This window comes from Varroa destructor, unplaced genomic scaffold (genome assembly GCF_002443255.2).
Source record: "Varroa destructor unplaced genomic scaffold, Vdes_3.0 BEIS01000006.1, whole genome shotgun sequence".
NCBI lineage: Eukaryota > Metazoa > Arthropoda > Arachnida > Mesostigmata > Varroidae > Varroa > Varroa destructor.
In genome coordinates this window covers 16,753,776-16,776,050 of record NW_019211459.1, presented here as the reverse complement: position 1 = coordinate 16,776,050, position 22,275 = coordinate 16,753,776, and the positions used below count along the sequence as shown (strand labels likewise).

The 22,275-nt window shown below is 38.4% G+C and overlaps 2 protein-coding genes across 3 annotated transcripts; one reads left to right on the top strand and one right to left on the bottom strand.

Moving 5' to 3' along the window:
• Positions 1-302: 302 nt before the first annotated feature.
• LOC111252341 (ATP-dependent DNA/RNA helicase DHX36-like) lies at positions 303-10,974 on the bottom strand. Its single transcript, XM_022810041.2, has 20 exons — positions 10,815-10,974; positions 9,291-9,426; positions 8,897-9,036; positions 8,497-8,588; positions 8,141-8,217; positions 7,416-7,613; positions 6,937-7,086; positions 6,540-6,701; positions 6,147-6,326; positions 5,639-5,778; positions 5,206-5,298; positions 4,984-5,072; positions 4,685-4,765; positions 4,145-4,398; positions 3,939-3,999; positions 3,635-3,820; positions 2,162-2,326; positions 1,782-2,002; positions 1,279-1,567; positions 303-945 (listed from the first exon to the last, which is right to left on the bottom strand). The coding sequence occupies exons 1-20, from the start codon at positions 10,831-10,833 to the stop codon at positions 718-720; spliced, it is 2,961 nt and encodes a 986-aa protein (XP_022665776.1). The 5' UTR covers positions 10,834-10,974; the 3' UTR covers positions 303-717.
• Positions 10,975-11,235: 261 nt separating this feature from the next.
• Tctp (translationally controlled tumor protein) lies at positions 11,236-14,397 on the top strand. 2 transcript variants are annotated; one of them, XM_022810042.2, is made up of 2 exons: positions 11,236-11,394; positions 13,199-14,397. In XM_022810042.2, exons 1-2 carry the CDS (start codon positions 11,367-11,369, stop codon positions 13,699-13,701), a joined length of 531 nt encoding a protein of 176 aa, XP_022665777.1. In that variant the 5' UTR covers positions 11,236-11,366; the 3' UTR covers positions 13,702-14,397. The 2 variants fall into 2 exon arrangements, with proteins under 2 accessions (XP_022665777.1, XP_086848360.1); XM_086992234.1 differs by lacking the exon at positions 11,236-11,394 and adding an exon at positions 11,853-12,127.
• The last annotated feature ends 7,878 nt before the right edge of the window (positions 14,398-22,275 follow it).

Genomic DNA, 22,275 nt, shown 5'->3' with positions numbered 1-22,275 from the left:
AGTGTAGATTTTAGGTATACCCTGTACCGTTGACCTACAGGCTTATACACTACGTATGAAAGCAATCGGTTACTGGCTTCAGTTATAACCGACATTGTGCACCGTAGCTAGAGTATGCATAATTTCTCAGAAAATGTAGGTTAATACAAAGCTAGTTGATATCATATGTCCATGAGCTTCTCTTAGGCCTAGGGATCTGGGTCTAGCATTGCAAAAGTCTAAACCAGCTAGCATCGGCTTTGCAGCTTGCGACCGCTACGGTCTGTGAAACGGTTGCGAAGACAAACAGAATAAAAGCGATATTTTTTGTTGCATCAATTTAATTTATTATCTCAATTCGTTACAATTGTATCTATCCACAAATATTTATGTAAAGTGTACTCCAAATAATCCTTTCCTACAGTTAACATTTAATTGCAAAGAACTTTCTCATCTTTAAAATGAATCTTTTTGAATTGGTCGGGCGTAAACGTTTTTTTAATTTGCTGTTTTGTCAGTGTTAGCGAATTGTGTGCCACCCAACACCGTGTATCGATAGAATGGTCACATGGTATCCGTGTACAATTTAGCCCGCTTATATCTATTTGGTGTGAAAGCGAGTTCTGAACACCCGCGACTTACGCGGACGATACCGCGTACTTTGATAGCGGAGCGATCAGCTACAGACTTCAGATCGTCTGATAGCATCCTACGACTACCGATATCATTTTTGTCACCTTACGCATCGTCCTCATCATCATCAACATTAGCGCTGGTTCTATCGCCTGCACCTGGCACGACGCATTTTGTGATCATTTCAGCACTACGCGTATTCTCAAACAGGACCACGAGAGCATCCAATAGGTCGCGACAACGGGACATTTCGTCCCGGACAGGCCCGTCTGAGGACATTGATCCCGCAATAAGATAGGTCTCAAACGCAAAGTTAAAAGCAGCTCTTAGTCGCTGTGGAAGAAACGAATATGTATACACGTTAGTGTGATAGACTTTGTTCGCTATTTCCATGTAAATTTTACTCATTCGTTACGCTCTCTGTAAAATGATTAACCTGTTAACTATACGTATTCAACTAAGTGCTTTGTAAGCGGAATGCTACGTTGAGCATCTCGGAATATTCTTTTTATTAGATGTATTGTAATATCTTGTAGTATCTTTAATGTAGGGTACCAAGATATTAAGACAACAATACTAATTGAATATTGTTATTAAAAGGAAAACCAACTAATCAATATATTGTATATGAAACGTAATTTTTCAACTTCAGATAATACAATGTACCCTAATGAAGTGGGCAAGGTCTGGTTCGCAGCTTAGTTCCAGCCACCCGTTAACTTTGAATGTTTCACGTTCAGAATTGTAGACACACTCTCCTGCTGAGGCAAACACCAGCAGCGGTAAATGGTCAACAGGTGTGACCTCATAAAGATTGACGCAACGTGATGTATCAGAATGCTGGGCTAGATAATGGGCGAATAATGCAGAAGGCAGTCCGTGTCGCTGTTTGCCAAGAACGCTTTTGGGATGGAACTGGGCTCTATGCGCCGTTTCTGTGGATAGAGAGTATAATCTGCAAAAATGATACAAAAAGCAAATTATCGCACTTTCAAAATAAAACAGCTAAGAGACGACAGCAGTTGCCATAGAGAAGAAGATGCAGTGATAATTTGTCATGAGCTGAATTATGATTGAATTTGATGCATGCAAAGACAACGCAGTGCACGCCACTGCCATTATGACATCATCCAAACAAGAGATATAGAAAGCGGTAATGCTCTAGGTACGTGTTATCTTTGCAGAGGGTTATCTGGTCTGGTCCGAGGCGGGGTATGTCCGATAATTTGAAATTGGCACGAGCTATTCCAGGATACAGGCCTCCGCATATAACTGCTCGCAGAGTGCCCTGTCCTACTTTGGTTTTGCCTGGACCTTTTGAACCCGCCGGAGGTAACACACCCAGCTGAGATAATTGATGTTGAAATTGTTCACGGCTTATAAAGATCATCTTGAAAATTGAAACAGCAAATAACAGAGTGATCAACGGTTAATAATTATTACTGTTTTAATATTTAAGATGGTATATTCGATAACAGTTTAACAGCATAAAAATATTAGCAAGAATCGACAAAATCTACTATCTGTCTACATACATATATGAAATTACCTTGAGTGTTTGTGAAGAGAGGAAATTCTCTCTGAGATAGTAATAGCTTTTTTGATGGCTATTCTGAACAGCATTTGCTAACATAACGTGATCCGAGAACTCGAGAGTTGCACCCGACATTTGAGCGAAATTTCGGCGAGATTTGTCCACTAGGTGCTCTTCACCCTAAAGCAGGTCACACAAATGACATCGTTAGCTTTATTAAATCCTTCTGTATATTACGACTCCGCAAGCTTGAGTTCTGTGGAACTTAGCTGAAATTATTGAAAAATGTTATTGTATTGGGTTTTTCCAGTTTTAAAGCCACATATCTCAGGTAATATGAGTTAGGTCAATGTTATTGGCATTTGAAAGCAGAATAGTATTAGGCAGTATGTGCTAACATCATTGGCACGCTTTTTCTCAGACTTGAGACAGAACGCCTGGAATATTAAAGTGCAAGAATTCGCTATATTTTACAATTTTGTTCGAATGAAAGCACAAATAATGTCCAAGTTCAGAAACAAAATTGTGTTCTTCAAGGCCAAGATAAGTTATCTGAAGAAATGGACTATCAGGAAAAAAAGATAAATCTATCGCTTTCGTTCTGGAACTTCTGATATGAACGATGCTCCTCGCAGTGCCGAGCAAATAAAAAAAAATTATTGTGAAAATTGATTAAGGCCGGTAGTGGCCATGACATTGCTAAGAAGCTGCGCGTCCAACACCAGCAAATCTTAATTTATTTGAATAGTTTATTTGAAGAACGCTAGCTACAAAATAAAGCTCGATGCTTGGGTGTCGCACGATTTGACGCAAACGAATATACCCTATTGTACCTCTATCTGCAAAGCTTTAGAGAAACGCGATGAAATCGAGCCATTATTGATTATGGGTGCTGAACAAAAAATCACATGTGACAAAATATAGCGATCGATAAGCTCCACAATCTATGGCAAAACCGGAACTGATGCCAAAGAAGGTAATACTACGTGTTCGCTAAAATTGGAAAGGAATCTGGTATTGAGCTGCTGTCGCCTAACAAAGCGATGGATTTGGTCCTCTACCGCCAACAATTGACAGTATTACAATAAACTATTGCAAAAAATCGATGGGGACTAATAACAAAAAAAGCGTTACACTATGATCACTAACGACTGAAAGGACTTATATAAAAAAAAATGTTAACTTATCCGGCTTATAGCCCGGACCTTGCGCCATCAGACTATCGTTTAGTTTAGTGAGAAAATGCAAAAATCAAAAACAAACAGAAGTTCTACAGTGATGGTATTATGGTGAAAAATGGCAGAAAACCTTCCATCCAAATAGCGCGTATTTAGTTCAAGAATATTGTTTCGAAATTAAAAAAAAAAAGCTTCAAGTTTGGCTTTAAAACTACTTCAATACTTTTCAAATTTTTTCAATTTTTTTCGATAACTGATACAGCCCAATAGGTGCCTCTACTTATTAATTGTTTATTTTAGAAAAACTAACCATAGGAGTGAAGAAAGGATCCTTGAAGTCGAGGCAAGCAGCCATTGACAACGCAGGCTGAAGACATTTATCGCCGAACAGACATGCTATCAATAGCAGTTTCGCCAGGCGCGGCTCAATCGATAGAGCGCATATACGTTTTCCAAGAACAGTTATCCGGCCTCCGTTGTCGGGTTCTAGCGCACCCTATTATATCCAGATAGACAAGTTGTGATGTTGTTACATGAGTAAAAATATAACCTCAATTTATATATATGGAAACCTAATTGTATCAATTTAAAAAAACCGTCATATCGACACTTACAATCTGTTCGAGGAAACGAACAGAATTCATCACAGCTTCGCGTTCTGGCGGTGTAATACACCTGAAAATACGATTGAAAAACAATAGGCAACAGGACAGATTGTTAGATACACATTCCATGTACATAGCAGGACACATTTACATATTTTTTGCTGGCATTTGTGTGCCCCAAATCAGGTCAACACCTGTGATACAATAAAACCTACTTTGGAAGAAAATCTTCTGGAGGGCCCAGCTGAAGTTCTTTAATGTATAATACGATGTTCTCTAGTCTCGTTCGGGCCATTTCGGGTTGTTGGAATTCGTCCATCGCCTCATAGTCCATTCGGGTGTAGAGTTTATAGCATTTGCCAGGCCGCACCCGACCTGCTCGACCCATTCGCTGTTTAGCATTTGCCTGAGATACCCATCGCTCGCCAAAACGAGATTGATTGTTTTTGTCCACCTCTATTGTCGTTAGCTGTGAAACGTAAGGTGTTTTTCTGTTAATGATATTTTATATCAACGAAGTCGATGGAATAATTATACCTGTTAATGTATTCATGAAGTTAATGTGAACTAGAGTGTGGCGCTAGAACTGCTATTTGGGATGATAAAGACTCAAAAAAAGCTCTACGAAGTTAGTGCCTTTAGGATACCTTACTTTATCCCAAAGTTTGTTGGTTTTTCTAACAAACAAAGCATTATATTATATAGTTTTTTTTATTGTATAAGAATAACTGCATAAAATATAATATAGAACATACCTTTGTTTTTCCACAATCAACAACGTACACGACGTCGTCAATGGTGACACTGGCTTCGGCAATCATAGTCGATAGGATAATCTAAACATGAGAAACAAAGGATTGAGTAAGCTGGACCAATAATTTCCTAATTAGAAATTTTTTGAAGAATCCAAATATATATGTATATTTTGCTTGTTCATCAATACATTTTATGCAATAATAACCATAGCAAGTTTCGACCATGTAGTGCACAAAATCACTTAAGATTAAATAAAGGTTAGTTGGTTTAATTGAATAAGAGAAAACGGTTCAATCACCTTCCTGACACCTCGGGGAGGATGCAGAAAAACCTTTGCCTGTTCGGACGGCGGAAGCATTGAGTGTAGAGGTAGTATCAAGCTGTTTCCTGCATTCGTAACAATTATTATTATTATTATTATATAATAAAAATAAAAACAAACACCCTTTTTAAACTTATAAAACAGACAATTGACAAAACAGCATTAGTTAATTTATTGTGAATAAAAAATAAGATATACCTCTGTTAAGGTATGTAGTGTCAACATTCTTGAGAGCCACGCAAACATCGGAGATAACGTCCCACCCCGGCAAGAATACGAGGATAGCACTATCTATGATAACAGGAAAGACGACAAAAAATCTATATTAATTATTTCCGATTTAGCGGAGCGTTATCTGAGCAGGTAAACAGGTTCTTTTGAAGTTTGCCTATATAGGTGAAGTTTACTTTATAATATATATAATATAAACATATTTATGTGCGCACTGCGTGAGTGTATCTTTAAAATCTCTTTGTATCATGGCATCATAATATGTGTTACATTCTATGGATTATTCGTATCTTCGTTTTTTCCAATCAACACGAAGCCAGATTAAATACCCATAATATCTCTTAAACAGCACGAGTGACCGCATCGAACAAGATATGTTACACCACTATCCGAATCTCACCTGCGGGATCTTCTCTAGTTGCATTCTCTTCATTTGCTTGCTTGCAAATCCATTTCACGGCAGCAACCACGAACTCGGGATCAATTAGAGTGGTCTTTAGAGATACATTGAGGATTGCAGAAACGATATCCCTTGAATAGCTAAATCAGGCAGAAGGTGTAAAGTCGTTAAATATGCTCGTCAAGATGAGTATAGCACCAAGCACTAAGTACATGGTTAAACTTCATTTGCTTTGACTTCATTTTATTAACCTAGAGAAGTGTGTAGCACATGAAACAAGCACTGTGCAGCATCTATTATATTCATTAAGAAAAAGCACAGATGTGTCGCTTTCATACATTCGTGCTCAACACGACTTAAAGCCTCTCAATAATCACGAGACTACCTATACGGTAGACTATACGCAAACCCAATGTGTCAATGTGTTTCAAGTGAAAATTGTCAATATGTCGCTGTTAAAAGGAAATCTTTAGATCTATATAATTCCGCAAGAAACGTGATATGTTACCCGTAATCCAAAAGCTGGTTACGCCTCTCTCTCTTTGCTTGCCAATTCTTTTCGGATTCAAATGAATTACCATACGGGCATCTGGGCTTAAGGTCTAAGACATAATCCTCAAGATAAATGTCTTCAACAGGATATAAACGGCCCGATATACCCAAATGTACGCAAGCGGGACCAAAATATCTGTAATATATCATGCATGAATGATAAATTTAAGTTAGAAGACGCCCATTATGATGACGTTCATATTGTATCACACGCATTTGCATTCTCATTATCTAGATAATTTCTGGTTCTACCATTTAATATTCGGCGAAACCAGACGATTCCTCTAAAAACTTAAAAAAAGGAAAACATCCATTAATTACAAAATAGTAAGAATAAAGGTTCACTTACTCAACAAATGTGTTACTGTCCAGAGTTGCTGACATGCAGATAAGACGAAAATCGGGTCGGTTTGGAAGAATTTTCTCCTTGATGATGGTTAAAAGGAGATCCGAGTGCAAGCTTCGTTCGTGAACTTCATCGACAATAAGGTGACTTACATATGACAACATCCTGCGCAAATACGACCAAAAAAAACGATAATTCGTATTCAATGACCGACTTATTTTACCCAGGAGCTTTTCCATAACAACGAAAAAATAATGATAGATTTCTTTCTATAGTCAAAACTTTTACTTCGTAAGGTTTCTTTTCAATTAGATGAAGTACCACAATTTTTGAGTGTAGCAGTTGTTAAACAATTTCTAGAAAAAGTTATCACAAAGCTGAGTGTAATCGGTGAACATACGGGTCGCTCTGCAGGTACTGAAAAACGATTCCAGTTGTGCAGTAAAGGATCACAGGCTGATCCGGGGTTACGGGTGCTGCTCGATTTTCAAAACGGATTTGGTAACCCACGCTGTGACCACCAACAACTTCACCCCGCTCTTTTGCCACTCTGCACATCGTAAAAAACAAAAAACACACAATTAATGAACATCTTGAAAACGAACAGGTGCATATAAGGAATGAAACAGATAGTATCTTGTACTTTTTTGTTCGTACAAATTGCATTTATACAAAGCATTAATACTTTATTAACGTCTACTAATACTTCCGCTATCAACATAACATGCAAAAGTTGACTTTGATACAATACATTAGGTCATATATTCGGCACCGTATAATTGGAATCATGTATGGACTTTTTTAAAGAAAATTTTTTTTTCAATAATATGTGTAATGTATATTTTATACACTGCTGCCGAACACATTCTTCGATCGTACCTTTCGGCAACAGAGATAGCAGATATTCTCCTGGGTTGTGTGCACACAACAAAAGTCCGCTGTATGCCTTTCGTGCCCTCCGTGTGGAGATTTTGTCGTTGTTTTTGTGCAGACTGCTCTTCACACTGCTCGATAATATACTGAGGTACCTGTGTCGATTTTCCGCTGCCAGTTTCTCCGGAAATCACACACACTTGGCTAAGCATTGCATCAGCAGTATGCACGAGGGTAAGCGAATTATTAAGCGTTATTTGTGAAAAATTAGAAAAGTCTTCTGTCTTCACGCTCTTTTGTGAACTCACATTCATTCATGGGAAACATACTTGTATCCGATATGAGTCACGCATAAATGCAATTTTTTACTGCTCCTAGACGATAGAATAATCGTTTCTATGGTGGAGAAATAAGGTTATAAGCAAAATTACATATCTGTCTTCAGCTTAAAAATGTTTCGTAAAATAACATGGGAAAAACTTATTTACTATATCAGACCATAAGCTTAAAGCTTTGCGCGAGCTCAAGTCTTGCCATTGGAGTGACAGTGCATTTACATAATCTTCGTGGCTTGATTTTTTTATATTTAGCTATGGAACTTAGTGTGAAAAATCATATTATTAGGTGTTAACCTTGCTTAGAGTACAATGTAGAACCATTTTCACGACAGTACATGGAACAACATCTTATGAAACTTCTTCTCGAACCTTTTCGTGAACTACTATACTCACTTCTCATTAATAGCACGCAATATATCATGGCGTCTGCTAAACACGGGTAGTGTTCGTCGGACATCTCCCAAGGCGCACTGTAGCAGCAAAAAACATTTTAATGGCCATTTGTATTACTTTGGTTAAGAACTAGGACTGTAACGTAACTTTTTATGCTACAGAGTCAACATAAAACTTGCAGCCGTTAATCAAATACGGCAAAACTATCCGATACATTTTTAGATAAGTAAAACGATTATTATGCAGATCGTAACTACTTGATTAAACCGAAATACACAAATCATATCTTTTAAAATCGCCAACATAGCTATTGTAAGTCGATCCGTGAGTCTAAGATTGAAAAATCGACTACTTACATTTGCCCTTTTCGGCTCTTTGACCCTTGGCGCTAGGGCATTTACTTCTCCTAACTTATTTCCATCACATGCCGACACAATCCGTTTGTGGCCTGCGGGAGATGCAATAACTGTTAGGTTAGATACGCCACGGAAAACCGATCATTTTTAACGATGCACGTAGATAAAAAAACTGAGTAAATTTATTTTGCAACAGCTTCGCATAACAACCCTCCATGCCATCCTGGGTTGTCCTAATTGAATTACGCTAAGAAGTATGTGAGCTACTGTTGAACAATATAGATTTTTAACAACACTAGTAACTGAAGACTTCCACTGTATGAATTTATATTCTTTACCGAAACCGGACATACAATTATCATGAAACGTAGTAACTATCAAGCATAAAAAGCTATTATACCATCACTCCAGTTCGAGTTATTCCTACGTATTAAGACTTCTTCCACGCGTACTAGCGCGTTTTCAGTTTTCCGTTGTAGTGCTGATTCCAGATGAACTCGTGGAATAAGCTGATACTCATTATTGGCTTTCCAACGCTCTCTGAAAAGATAGCCAGATCAAAAAGAGTGAAAAAGCAAAACTGTCATACCTACACACAAAGTTAAGCACACAAAGTTAATATGTTACGTACATTAATTCTATATAAGTTATTAGCTGCGCGTTCGCGAGAAGCTTTGTACCGTCTTCATTAATGCTTAATAATGTTACCTTTTCTGTAAGCATTTCAGTTAGCTTAATTGCAATCATCCAATATGTGAAATTTTTGCTGATTATTAACGTAAAAAGCGCCATACCTGTTCCTTCTAGCAAACCATAAGCCAATTTCTCGGCCTCGAAGTCCCGGCGGTGGCATATTACTGTTTCCGCCCCCTTCAATGCGCTCACGCGCGTCTGAAGACCGGCCACCCGTATCATAAGCATTTCTGCCCCCTGTAACGATGCTTGAAACTGGTTAGTACAGGTTCCTGGTATTTTTATCCGCTGTTTGAAACTGAATTAATCAGCTGCAGCAATTTAGATGCCGCAGGTGCTGCGTTATCTTTAAAACGTTCCAACGTCATGGCAAAAAAATCTGTAACTTTAGCTTGTTGTTTTAGCTGAATATCTATTATCAAGATGGCCGTACATACGTTTTATTATTTTCTTAATTAATATTATTAATATTACTTGTAATAATTCATTACAAAGTTATAATTTTTTCCTTATTAATTCTGAACTTCGGTAAATTGGCATCTCTTTTAAGTGGTTCTGTGCTATGACCCAACAATATATTTAATAAGTCTATTGAGTTGTATCCTTGGCGTAACGGAGCGTCTAAGACCTATTTTGGAGGCAAAAGGCTTCAATGACCTATCAATGTGCCAAAATAGCGCTTCCACACCTCCAAAACATGACTGTCTGGTTCCATATTGCTATTGATCAATGATGTTAATATTGCTTGCTCAGAAGTAACCGTTTCATGCCTGTAAGATTTATGTAAAATAACCAAAAAGTAATACTTATGCTGTACATCTTTTTGCTGAATTGAAAGGCAGATCACATTTGTTCCTCTGAACAAACTTGGTACATATGAACCACTTACATTGACTCCACCTAATGTTTTTGTGGTGTTTTAATTAGATTGTGTTAGCATAAACAATAGAGTACATTTCTTTTTCATAATTAGTAGAGTCCGTTCGCTAAAAATATAAATAAAAAAGTACCATTTGATAAAAAAACGCCAAAGAAATATCGAAATAGTAACTGCAACAGCAAAGTTATTGTGACAATAATTACTCAAAACCCACTCTGTCGAGTAGAAGATGAAGCATTTTTACAATGAATTCAATTTCTTGTTAAACCTTTTCGTTATTCATGGCATATCGCTTACAAATGCGAATGTCACAATATGCACAATTATATTTTTAAGCGAGTGCCTGTGTTGTTTAAATGAATTCAGCTGTATACGGCAAATGTGTTGTCTCAGAAGTATCAGAAGCGGCGGTTCTCTGATGCGGCGTTCGGGAGTTGCAGCTGCATACAGAGACATAAGCCAATCTCTTTCAAATGTATTTGAGCCAAAAAACGACCAATGAAAGCAAACGCCTAGACGCCACTCAATATAGCAAAATTCTACGGTTGCCATTGTATTCCTTTTTTGTTACCATATTGGCATTTACCGATTACATCTCCATTTTCCAATGGTCTTTTCAAGCTCTGTGTCAAATTTTATATGAGGCAGAATGCAGCTAATATGAAGGAGCCACACTGCCTTAGTTGCAATATCTTACTTTAGACCAACCACAAAAAGCGTAATATCTAAGTTTATATAAACTCACCTTTTTCGCGATAACTCATATGTAGGCCGAAACTCGCCTTTCTAAAAGTGGGAAGCTTAGGTCTAAGAATATTTAATAAGCTTGCCGATTTCTGTTACTAGCCACAATCACCTGTCAATTTCGAACGCTTCTGCGAAACCTTAGTGATCCTAGCAAACCGATGTTGAGAGAGGGCAGCGTAATGTAGCTGCAGGCTGCCATGGAAGCCCGGGCATACAGCTAGCCATGCAAGTGATTTCAACAAAAATCTCTTTACTAGAACTTGTTAAATTACCGACTGCAATTTTCCCGGAGATATCTGTATGTTGTGCTTCAAGACGATATAAAACATCAGATTGTATAGTTCCGTAAAACACCTATATGTTTATAACAATTAGAATTTGGCGGGCTTAGCGCCCCTCTCCAATCGTCATCTGCTCGGCACCGGGCATCCAGCTCAGCTCCCACTTGAACTTAGACTGCCCTTTTGCGGCTGTCAGCTGTTCGGATACGTCTGGCTCACAGAGTCTGCCCGCTTAAATCCAGACAAATCGCACCAAAACCCTGGTCAAGATGCTGATCTACAAGGACATCGTCTCTGGTAAGTGTCCCTTAAGCGATTTACAGGAGTGACACAGTGAAATATGTGCGAAAGCGTGACTTTTTAACAATGTGAACATTTAGCCATTGTGAGCATCCCTTCGAGCAACGACCTAGTGTCACTCAACGGATGTGACCCGCATGTTTGTTGCACGTGTACCACTGGATTTTACCTGTACTAATAGTAACACGATTTCACTATCAAACTTAACCTGCTGCGTGTTAGGTAATAGGCCTGGTGAGATTACGTCGATGGGAGCCTATTTCGAACGCGGGCAAGACATGTCCGCCAAGTCCATGCCATCTTTATTGGCAGTCTTCATCATTTTTTCTGCAGTTTCCGATTTTACTTTAGCACGGAAAAGGCAGTTCGTCATCGAAAAGACGAGCTGAGTCGTCTTGGCGGCCGCTGTAACGTCAAACGTTGTGTCGATGTGATGGTGGAGCGGTCAGCGTAGTTCGTCATAGCCGCATGACGCATGTTGTCTCGGATTTAAGGTGTACTTTGTGTTCAGAGTTCACTACTTCTGTGACGCTGCGAATATTGAGGATGGCTGAGCTGCCAACAGTGACGCATCGCCATTTATACATGTACTGCAGTAGAGACCGGCGAGGAAAGTTAAACAGCACTCAGGTTTCTTAGATCAAGACAAGACAACACGAACTTCGAGGTCTGAGGCGTAGACGAAACTCTGATCTGTGTGCGCTCGATATAATAATTCATTCGAACCAAGGTCGGTTCGATTTAATGCATCATCGAAAGTTAAACAGAGAACTTGCTGAAAATTATCAGCAATAGATTTATAAAGACACGCATGACTGGACCGCCATCAATAAAACTTATGAGTAATTATATTGATAATCCTACTAGTGTGAGATTCCGCGATAACGTTTTCTGTATAAGCGGTTAACATCAGTACAAAGTGCAGGAAATGTTTTCTAGTATGTATTGAGCTATCGTGTACTAGCAGTACACGATAGCTCAATACAAGTCAGTTGTTCACTAAGGTAAACTTAATTTGTTTTCTCTGCTAATTTGTTTCGCCTACTGAATAGATACAAGTCCAATAATTTGCGTGTATTGGATGTCTATAAGACTGGTTTATTACGGATTATTCATTTCCCTATTATTGTCGCTGTTCCAATTTGCACATTTTGATCCGTAAACTGTGAAGGCAACACAATAGCTCTTACGTAGCTATTACGAATCCGTTCCCTAGACTCGCTGTGTCGGAATGACAAAAACGTTGGAAGTGCGTTTGTTGGCGATTCATATTTAGGAACTGGAAAGAGAACGTCGGTCAATGAAGGTACAATAGGCAGGTAGACGAACTTATACGGCATTAAGTACAATGGCATTTCCAGCGATTTTGTTGTCATCTTAAGTGAAAATGATTCAAGAATCGCATTAATTGGTTGATTGTCACTGTGATACTAGCATAGGGGTAGTTATGACTAGTAGTAGTAGATTATTCAAATACATGTTTTCTTGCCAAATTCGAAACAATATCTGAATTACGTCGTTTTTACAATGTGCAGTCTGTGGTCTTTTCACTAATTAAATGTTTCCTATTGAATTAATTAATAGCTTACAGGTTGTTGCTTTTTTGAAATATGTGTTTACAAATTTTAATTGATTCTAATTTTGTTTGACTGATAACATGATGAGAGCCTGCACGTGTTTAGGGACTCGTGACTCTCGGTGAATACTTTGTCTATCGATCGATCAGAACAAATTCCGTTATGACGTCAGTAAACGTAAATCTTGCTCCTCTTTTGTCTGTCTTTCTTCGGTATTTTAACAGGTGACGAGATGTTCACTGATACCGTCAGGGTGACTCTTGTTGAGAACTGTGTTTACGAGGTCACCTGCAAGCACGTCGTTCGTAAGGAGGGGGAGATTGTCCTTGCCGGATCCAATCCCTCCGCTGAGGGCGAAGGTGCTGATGAAGGTACAGATGAGCATACCGAAGCCGGCCTTGATGTTGTGCTCAACCAGCGGTTGCAGGAGACCTCGTTCGACAAGAACGGTTACAAAATGTACCTCAAGACCTACACAAAAGCCCTCCAGGACAAGTGGAATAAGCTTGAGTACTCCGAGGCGAAGATCGCCGAGCTTAAGACGCAGTGCCTGGCCGGCGCCAAGTACATCATCAGCAAAATCGACAAGGATTGCCAGTATTTTCTCGGCGAGTCTATGAACCCTGACGGCTGCGTAGCGGTACTCACCTATCGTGACGGTGCCGACGGGAACGAGGAGGCCATTATGATGTTTCTCAAGGCTGGCGTCGAGGAGGAGAAGTGCTAGGTTTACTTAAACACAAGCACGGTTGGCCTGGGCCTAGGCCTCGCAGCCGGCCCAGCACAAATTGTTTTTCTACCTTCTTTTTTGACCTCTATCTTCTTTAACATTTTCAAGTTAGGAATTTAAATTGCAACAACAACAAAAACGACAAGTAACACACTAACGGGAACAGAAAGAGCAACAACGATAATTACCATCAACAAAGTAGTAGCAAATCATCGGGACCTAGTGGTGTCGCTGACGATTTTGCTGATTTTGTTTTTGAGGCGAAATGTGGCTGTTGCTTATCCATAATTACGACGATCATGATGATGATGGTGATGATGCTATTGATAATGATAATGACGATAAGTGAAAAAAACGGATATCTAACTTATTCTCTCGTCGAGTCCAAAGGGTGGGTTGAAGGTTTAACAATTTTCGACCAAACCACGAACGATGATAGACCGTTAGTTACACCGATATAATACAAGCATGTTTATATACACTCACTGTACGGGCATGCATTTTTCACAGCGATGTGGGCTCTGCGTTCTCGTAAGTATAGCGAACATAAAGCCATGCGCAGGAAATTGCAAACAAATAACTGTTGATTCGGTCAAACCAAGAAGGCAGTCTTCATGTAAGACATAAAAGACATGTGTTTGGATTTAATAAATAAGCGGGCGTCGTCTACGAGACACCTTAATGAAGGAATAATTTGTGCGTGGTTTTACTCGATTATTTTCATATGTTCGTTTTTTGTATCAACTGCTTACAAAGAAATCTCTGTAGGCTGTAATAGTCGTGGTTACGGATTTATTACTAGGCGATAGTCACTAAGATCTACCAGGTTTATTACACTTGACCCAAACTTTTCGACTTTTGTACATGAACACAAAATGAAGCGGTGTAAGACAATCATTCCAAGTTTTGATAATGACGAGACGAATGTGTTCTTGGAGTCACAAGCCTTTACTAACTATACATCCGAAAATTCTGTTTTTCACGCCCGTAGTGCCAGAGATAAATTTCGTTATCCTTATTGCATCAGCCGAGTAGTCCGACTCTAAGCGAGCTCAACGCGAAGCACGCGATTTAGGTTAGTTAAATATTGCTTTACAAAAATATAGGATTTCAGGAAGACCGTTATGTGTGATTTTCAATATTATGATTAAGATAAATCTTACTCAAGCGTTAAAGTTTTTTGGCGACCGATATCAGGACACCTTTCCTTACAGACACATCGAAATATACATAATGAGTATACATAGATTTTACGCTACTTCAAAAATCTCTGCTCCAAAAAGAGGTGGGTGAGAACGTCTTTTTAAAAATGAAACATGTATAAATGTAAGTAAACTACGGATTCTCTATTCATAGAAGCGATCGGACTTAATGCCGTCAGAAGAGCCAATATTTCGAATACATTTGGGTTTGCGGTAGTCAGTCAAATTATTTTGATGGGGTAGTTTTACATACTTGCGTAAATTTCCTCGTTCTTAAGACGAATAACAAAAACTGAGCTTGCAATTACAGTTTATACGAAATTTCAGGAAAATATATTTGTTGTAACTTAGCGTTGTTAGTCGAATTACTTGTTCACATTTAGATAGATAATTTGTTTCGTCAAATTGGCTTGATCAGTTTGTCTTTTTATTAAAAAAATTAGTATATTATGCGTGACGTAAATATAACCCGGAGGACACATTATTTCCCTATCACATGATCTTAAGGCAGGCGATAAATCGTTATGAAGAATTTTTTTTGTATCTTTTAAAAGAGCAACATTTTGGTCTATACAATGTGTCATGTAACCGTTATTCCGGTAATGTTAGATTTGTTGTGAATATTCGACATTTTTTTACTTTGTCTGAAGATCTACTCAAGCAAAAAAGTTCTGAGTCAGTTTTTTTTCCCCAAAACTATCTGTATTCTAGAGCTATTGCTATAGCTGCGTTCAGGAATTTTGTAAGTGTGATTAATGAGAAAAGCTAATGGAAGGCATATAAAGATATATCAGTTACACCCATTTCTGTTTATTTTCTAGAAAAACAAAAAAAGTTTAAAAAACTTTTCTGTTATTATATACATTCTTAACAAATCTTTTTTAATAAATTTTGAAAAACTTGGCAAATATTTGAAATACCTGAAAAATAACTGGACATTTTCAAACTTGTGAGGAATTTGCTGTATACATTTTAAATTTCAAGAAAATAATTTCAAAATAAATTAAACTGGGGAATGGTTTGATATATATTGTCCATGTCCCATTTTAAGCATTACCGAATACATCATACGAAGTTCTATGCAAAACATAGTTCAAGTTGATAATAGTAGATCATTCTTTAGGATTTAGTTTGATAACGGTCAAAGTCCTGCAGGACGAGCAATTTATTAATTACTCCGCTTGTAGCGATAATTTCAAATTATTAACACAGTTTTACGTTAGATGTTGCTTTAAAAGGCTGGCTCTTACCACAAGACACGACGTAGTACGTTAGGTTACAACAGGTTTAAAACATTGACGAAGTTCCCAAAGAGACTTCAAATGTCTTATTACTGTTTGACTATCTTGTTTTGTTCAGCGTACCTAACCTCAGACTTCTTATTTGGAAAGTAAGCCATGGAAAGTTACCAATATAGACTTTGTAGGGTATCTCGAACATCGTAATCTAAAGTAAGGACACACCCAACATACGTTTTTGCTAATGAACTTCACCACATTTTATTCATCACCATTATTATCACCATGCTCATAGTCGTCATCATTAGAAGCATTGTCCTCACAAATAGATAATAATAATATTACCATATCATAATAGTAGTAATAATATAAATATAACAGTCGAAAGTCATCCATCAGCGTAAATTATATGTATTTATATAGCGAAAGTATTCATCTATCGTGTTGATGCTTTTGTTTTGTCAGTGTTTCTGCTGTTATCACCTTCGTAATCATTATAGCATACGTTACCGTCATCATTAAATAAATACAAAAACCAAACACACAGGCAGATGTAAAGGTGTAAAGCTTGAACTAAAATATTCCGCGTGACAAGACGTGACACATTTGGATTTTCATATAGACTACAATGAACTTTATTACGCAATTGGATTTCTCCAAGAGTCGTTGTATGTATATGCCAACGAAAATAAGCCCAGTTCTATCGGCACGCACCCAGGTGCCACATATCCAGACGCGTCTAGATACGCGCGGTCAGGTTCTATTTATCATGTCTATTCACCTCCAAAAGAGCACAATCATTTTGAGATATACTTGAATAGGTTCGGTTGCTCCGTCATTAACCGACTGAGCTTCAGCTTGTTCGCCTGGACACCCCCAGACAAGCACTTAAGCGTGTCTCCTCTACTGTTCGAATCATATTGTATAAATTGTGTTTTGTCCTGCATGGTCAAACAAGCGTTCCTTTAAGTTTTTTACATTGCATCCAAATGTGTTCCAGCCACGTTTCGTACATGTCTAAACCTTTGGAAGATGTTCCGGCATGGCTGAACCTGTGCAGGCACGTCCAGACACGAAGGAATACACTCAGAATGCGTTCGTACTGTTTCATCTTCTAAGTACAGCAGGCCAATCTGAATACGGAGGTTAGGTATGTATAGGTTATTAAGAGAAGCTTTTCTCATTGTTCACTTTCGTTTTCCATTCATTACTTTCTACTTTTATTGTAGGGTGTTTACATAATCCCTTTCGCTGTTGCTTCGTCAGGTTGATCATTGTCTTCACCATTTAAAACATGTGGCATTTCCAGCAATAAAGTCCACAGTTATTTCTAATTCTTTTTTCGCCTTTCTAGCTGTTTCCCCTTCCAGTTGTTGTCTAGCTTGTTTATTGTTTATTATCTAGTCTCCACTAAGTCTTTCCATCGTCCTAAACTTGTTGTTGTTCTCTCCTGTATGAAAATACTCACACGACATCATTGCGGTCCGCCACATCAATATGTGGCATTGTCTCTCTTTTTATCCCCGTTTGCCATGAATCTTTCTCTCTCTCTCTCTCTTTCTCTTTCTCTCTATCTTTATCTATCTTATATATATATATCATCAGCATTTATAATATAATAACCATACGACTCTGAGCCATCATCTACCACACCATTTGAAGGTTGTTGCCTACTCGGCTCTACAGTTCACATTTGACATAATGGCGGCATCGTCATTGACTGGAAGGGTAAGTAGTTCCTAGGAGAAAAATGCGGAGGGAAAGGGTTGAGAACTGTGTAAATGTGTTTAGATGTCTGTCTTTCTTCGGATTGAATGTGTACTTAGGTTCATGCAAGCTTGGGTAGGTGTCTGCAAGCCGATTTTTTTATACATCGTTTACATAACAGCAGAAGATTAGGGTTTCTTTGATGTATCTTCCCGTCTGGCCCAATGTTGATCATTTATCATCCACCAATGTATCACGATGCCGCGATGGCAACCTACTATGGTTGATATGCTTCATCGTTTAAAGACTGAATTTTTCAAGACCCGTTATTTGTTTCCTTTCCCTAACTCGAGCGGCCAGATTTTGTCGAGTTATGCCCCTAGCGTACTCCTCTTGTATCGATTAACTTTTAAAGTCTAAGACGTTTCTGAGCTTGAATTTTTCTTTGTTATTCGCCCTTCGTGCTTCACGAGCTTAGTATGATTACTTTGACACTCAATAAATAAAGCTGTGATTTGGGATCTACTGAATGTAAAGTGTGCTCTCTTTTTCAGGCTTTTGTAATGATTGTAGTGTTGCTTACTGTAGGATGGTTGTAACATATCGCAGTAGTGTTGTAGAAAATGACAGGGTGTATAATGCGCGAGTATCTGGGTGGATTTTGCTTGAATGTTAATACCGGCTTATGACGCTGATTGAAGTGATACTCGAGAGTAGCGGTGGTTTTAACGGTTATTGTGTGTGTCTGTGTGTACGTGAAGTGTGTGTGTGTAAGTGTGGCACTTCATGAATACAGATTATTGTAATAGTAGTGTGCCCCGCAATATACAGTTGAGAGCCTTGAGGGCGATCAATGAATTCAATGTACAATACATTCAACGATATAACAGAGAGGTTAGTCACAGAGATAGTCATACGCTACACATGCACGCTCACTACTCGCACTCTCAATTAGACATAAATAATAATGGCGAAATAAGTAGCTGCAGCAGACAACCCCACAATACATATCCCACTGGTTTATCAATCAGGCAATCGATCAGAATTAGCAGCTGGTTCATTTCAGTCACTTTCGTCTGAACCAATGTCTGAACGCTCAGGTCACAGTCACTTTATGCCCTTTAGTTTCTGCTGTGCGTTCTGTGGATGAGCGTCTCTTCAACATTACACGAAGCAAGACGCATTCAAACTTATAATTCCTGCCTGGCTTTTTTCATCGAATTACCTTTTTTCGATCGCATTCAAAGAGAATTTTCCTATGGAATTTTTTGCAAACTTCGCCGATTATACACCTACTGATTATATTCTCTCGATTTATCTTCCGAATGTTTTCAGTTCCGAAGGTTCAGTCGGCGAGTGGGTAACAAGGGTAAATTTATACCTGTTTTCACTTCAACCAGCAGTAGTTTTGTATCCACCCCGCGATCATTTTGGAATCTCGTTTTATAGTCATGTGACCTCTGGTCACAGAGTACAGACCAAATGCCACTCGAGATACAACGCGCATGTCCCTAGTCTAATAAATGAACCCGGCGCTTCCGAGTGTCGATTAGTTGCCATTAACCAGTTAGTAGAGAAAGCTAGTATGATTGTAGTTTTATTAGTGAGCTTATAGGGCAAACGTTTATCAAGTTGGGCGATAAAAACATACAGCGGCGACTAGAGAGGAAAGAAATAGGAGAGAAACTATTAGGAAGTTCCTGATCAATTGATATAACTTGCGGAAAACAACGTTTTCCCCTGCAGATGTTCAAGCAACCTCATCCGTTTACAGCAGACGAAAGTTGGCTTGCTTTTTATTTATCTAAAAATGATGGACACAGTTTTGAGGCAATATTGTTTTCGTGTTTGAAACGCGAAACACTTTCTTCAGCTATGTTGGACAGCTGTACCGAATGTCAAAAAGTACTCTCCTTGCTGTAGAACGTTGAAATGAACTCTATGTATACTATATTTTTTTGTTGTTAGGTAACTACACATTCACACATCTTTTTCATTTTCAAAGGCTTTCACAAAGTGTATGCTTTGACATTTTTTTATTGTATGACACATAAGCCAATAAGCCTTTAGCTTCGACTTGGTTACAACACAAGCCGAAGGTTACCTGCTAAGAAGGGCGGCAGGTTTAGTGTAGTTCCAAGAAACAGGAAATAGCGAGCTATCAGATGACCTACCAACAACATAACACACATTGGATAGAAAGCCCTATTCGACTCATCTGAATCTTGAGGACGAGCTGAAACGCCAGGACTGCCTATTTTTATTACATTAGACATATTATTTCTTATATTTACTAACATCAAGTGGTACTTCTAAGGTTTAATCTTCGCCCTAAATTTATATATTTATACATTCGACATGGTTAACTGAACAGGAAGTGAACTGGTCGAGAAACAAGACGAAAATGGCCGATGTTATTTCACGTTCGGATTCCGCGTCATAACAGCACAACCAAATCGACGATGATATCTCAATTTCAACTTCTTGTGATTTCCTAATCATCGCTGTACATACGTATGAATACCGAATACACTTTAGTTATTTTTTTGTTAGCGTCGGGTAGGTCTTTTTCCGCTCGCATTTTTCATTCTCGCCCGTCGGAGTAGACGGAATCATTTCTCAGTTCATGAAGACATCCTACGTGTCTATATGGTATTTACACACATGTCTGATTTTCTATATACGTCTGTTTTACTGAACACTCGAGACGAGTTACACGAACAAAAATTATCAATAAGAGTACTCTCAGGTTCGCCATCGTCATTGTACGCGATTAGGGACATTTCCGTTTACTGCTGCTGCTGCTGTTATTTATTTCTAGTTAGAGTCACCCCGTCCTCACCAGCTTTCCGCAGACAAGTGCGGAACTCTGAAGGCAAACATAATAGACTCCCACATGGACTTCGAAACGACGCATTTGTAATCATCGGTCGATTAGATCGGCAAATGCAGGCACATACACACAAGATACGATTCACTTTAGTTACTTTAGCAGGAATAATATAGCGGTATAAAACTGTTGTCGTAGTTGTATTGTCGCTTCTTCTACGTGTAGTGTTTCACAGTTTTTTCGTTGACCCACGAACTTTTTTTGCCGCAAGAACATGTCGCGTTTTTATGTCAAATGAAGTGAGACCGGGGGCAGCGCGATGGCAACTTAGGGTTAGCTAGGGGCTTAATATAGAATACGCATTACAATAAGGTGTAGAATAATATATCGACACTTTAGAACCGATTAGCATTATCAAGAAATGCGTGTACATGGATTGTTACGAAACGGACTGCAATCTATCCGTCGTTATCTATCGACTGTGACAAAAACGTGGGAGAGCAACCTAGTAAGAGAGCGTTTTGTCTTTTCAGTTTCGTCCTAATTAATTTTAATCCTAAGATAATTCGATACCAATAACGGCTTTTGTGATACGATGTACGTAAATTTTGCGTCTTAAACGTAATCAGTTGATTCACTTTCTCTTAATTCGCTCGTTCTCATGGCTCTCATCACCTTTATCTATTACATTAGTTATGCATTTCAAGGTTACGTCCATGGGTTATCGGGTTCAATGGCTGGAATTGCGTGCTTGAGAATTCAGACCTGCCAGCTACGACACGCGCAACTTGCCAAGGGATGAGTGGGAAGATGGTTCAGTTAACTTAGGTTTAATGTGTATTCTACGACACTTCATTACTTCAAACAATCGAATCGTTTATTTCAGCCAATAAAGGGTATGAAGATATGGCGGACGGCTACGAAGGCGTTATTCGTGTATCTGACATCACCACGGGTAAACAGCTTTCGACAGTCGTTTTGCTCACACCCACCCAAAAGATCACAGAAATCACTTGTCATCATCAATCGTAGTTCTATGATCCGCACTTGCTGCGAATAAACTTAATTATTGGTATTTCTTAATTTTATCCATTTATAATTCTATAAAATCACTGTTTTCGTAAGTCTGTTTCATTTTTTTTTGTACCCAAAAAAAGCTTTTTTCATTTCTTATTATATGTCAAAAGTGATCTCCATGCATTTAGTAGTAACAATTTTTAACAACCAAATGTGTTTTATCATGCCGCTGTGTTGTCACCACAATAAATATGTAGTGAAGCTGTCTAGGTGTTTTATTCACTGGATTACCTGGACCAAAGCACTGCGACCCCTCACTGCTACATACTGATCCCTTGATTCGTTTTCAGGCGATACCGTCATCATGTCGCTAAAAGCAGCAGTATTATTACGATCAGCATCGTATTATCATTGTTGATGTGATTTTTTTGTGATCGCTTATAATATAAATGTATTTCATGTATTTAATATACTTAGTGATTCTTCACAGCAGCGTCCTCAACAATCTACTGTGATCCGTCTTATTTCATCTATTTTATTGTATGAGTCAACAACGATGGTTAAAGATATATATATA

Bases quoted from the DNA above. Each gene is read 5' to 3' on its own strand.
- LOC111252341 (XM_022810041.2), bottom strand. The intron at 4,399-4,684 runs GTATGTTCTATA...TACGTTTCACAG, and splicing joins TTGATTGTGGAAAAACAAAG to CTAACGACAATAGAGGTGGA. The intron at 1,568-1,781 runs GTACCTAGAGCA...TCATTTTTGCAG, and splicing joins ACCCTCTGCAAAGATAACAC to ATTATACTCTCTATCCACAG.
- Tctp (XM_022810042.2), top strand. From the start codon at position 11,367: ATGCTGATCTACAAGGACATCGTCTCTG. The intron at 11,395-13,198 runs GTAAGTGTCCCT...GTATTTTAACAG, and splicing joins CTACAAGGACATCGTCTCTG to GTGACGAGATGTTCACTGAT.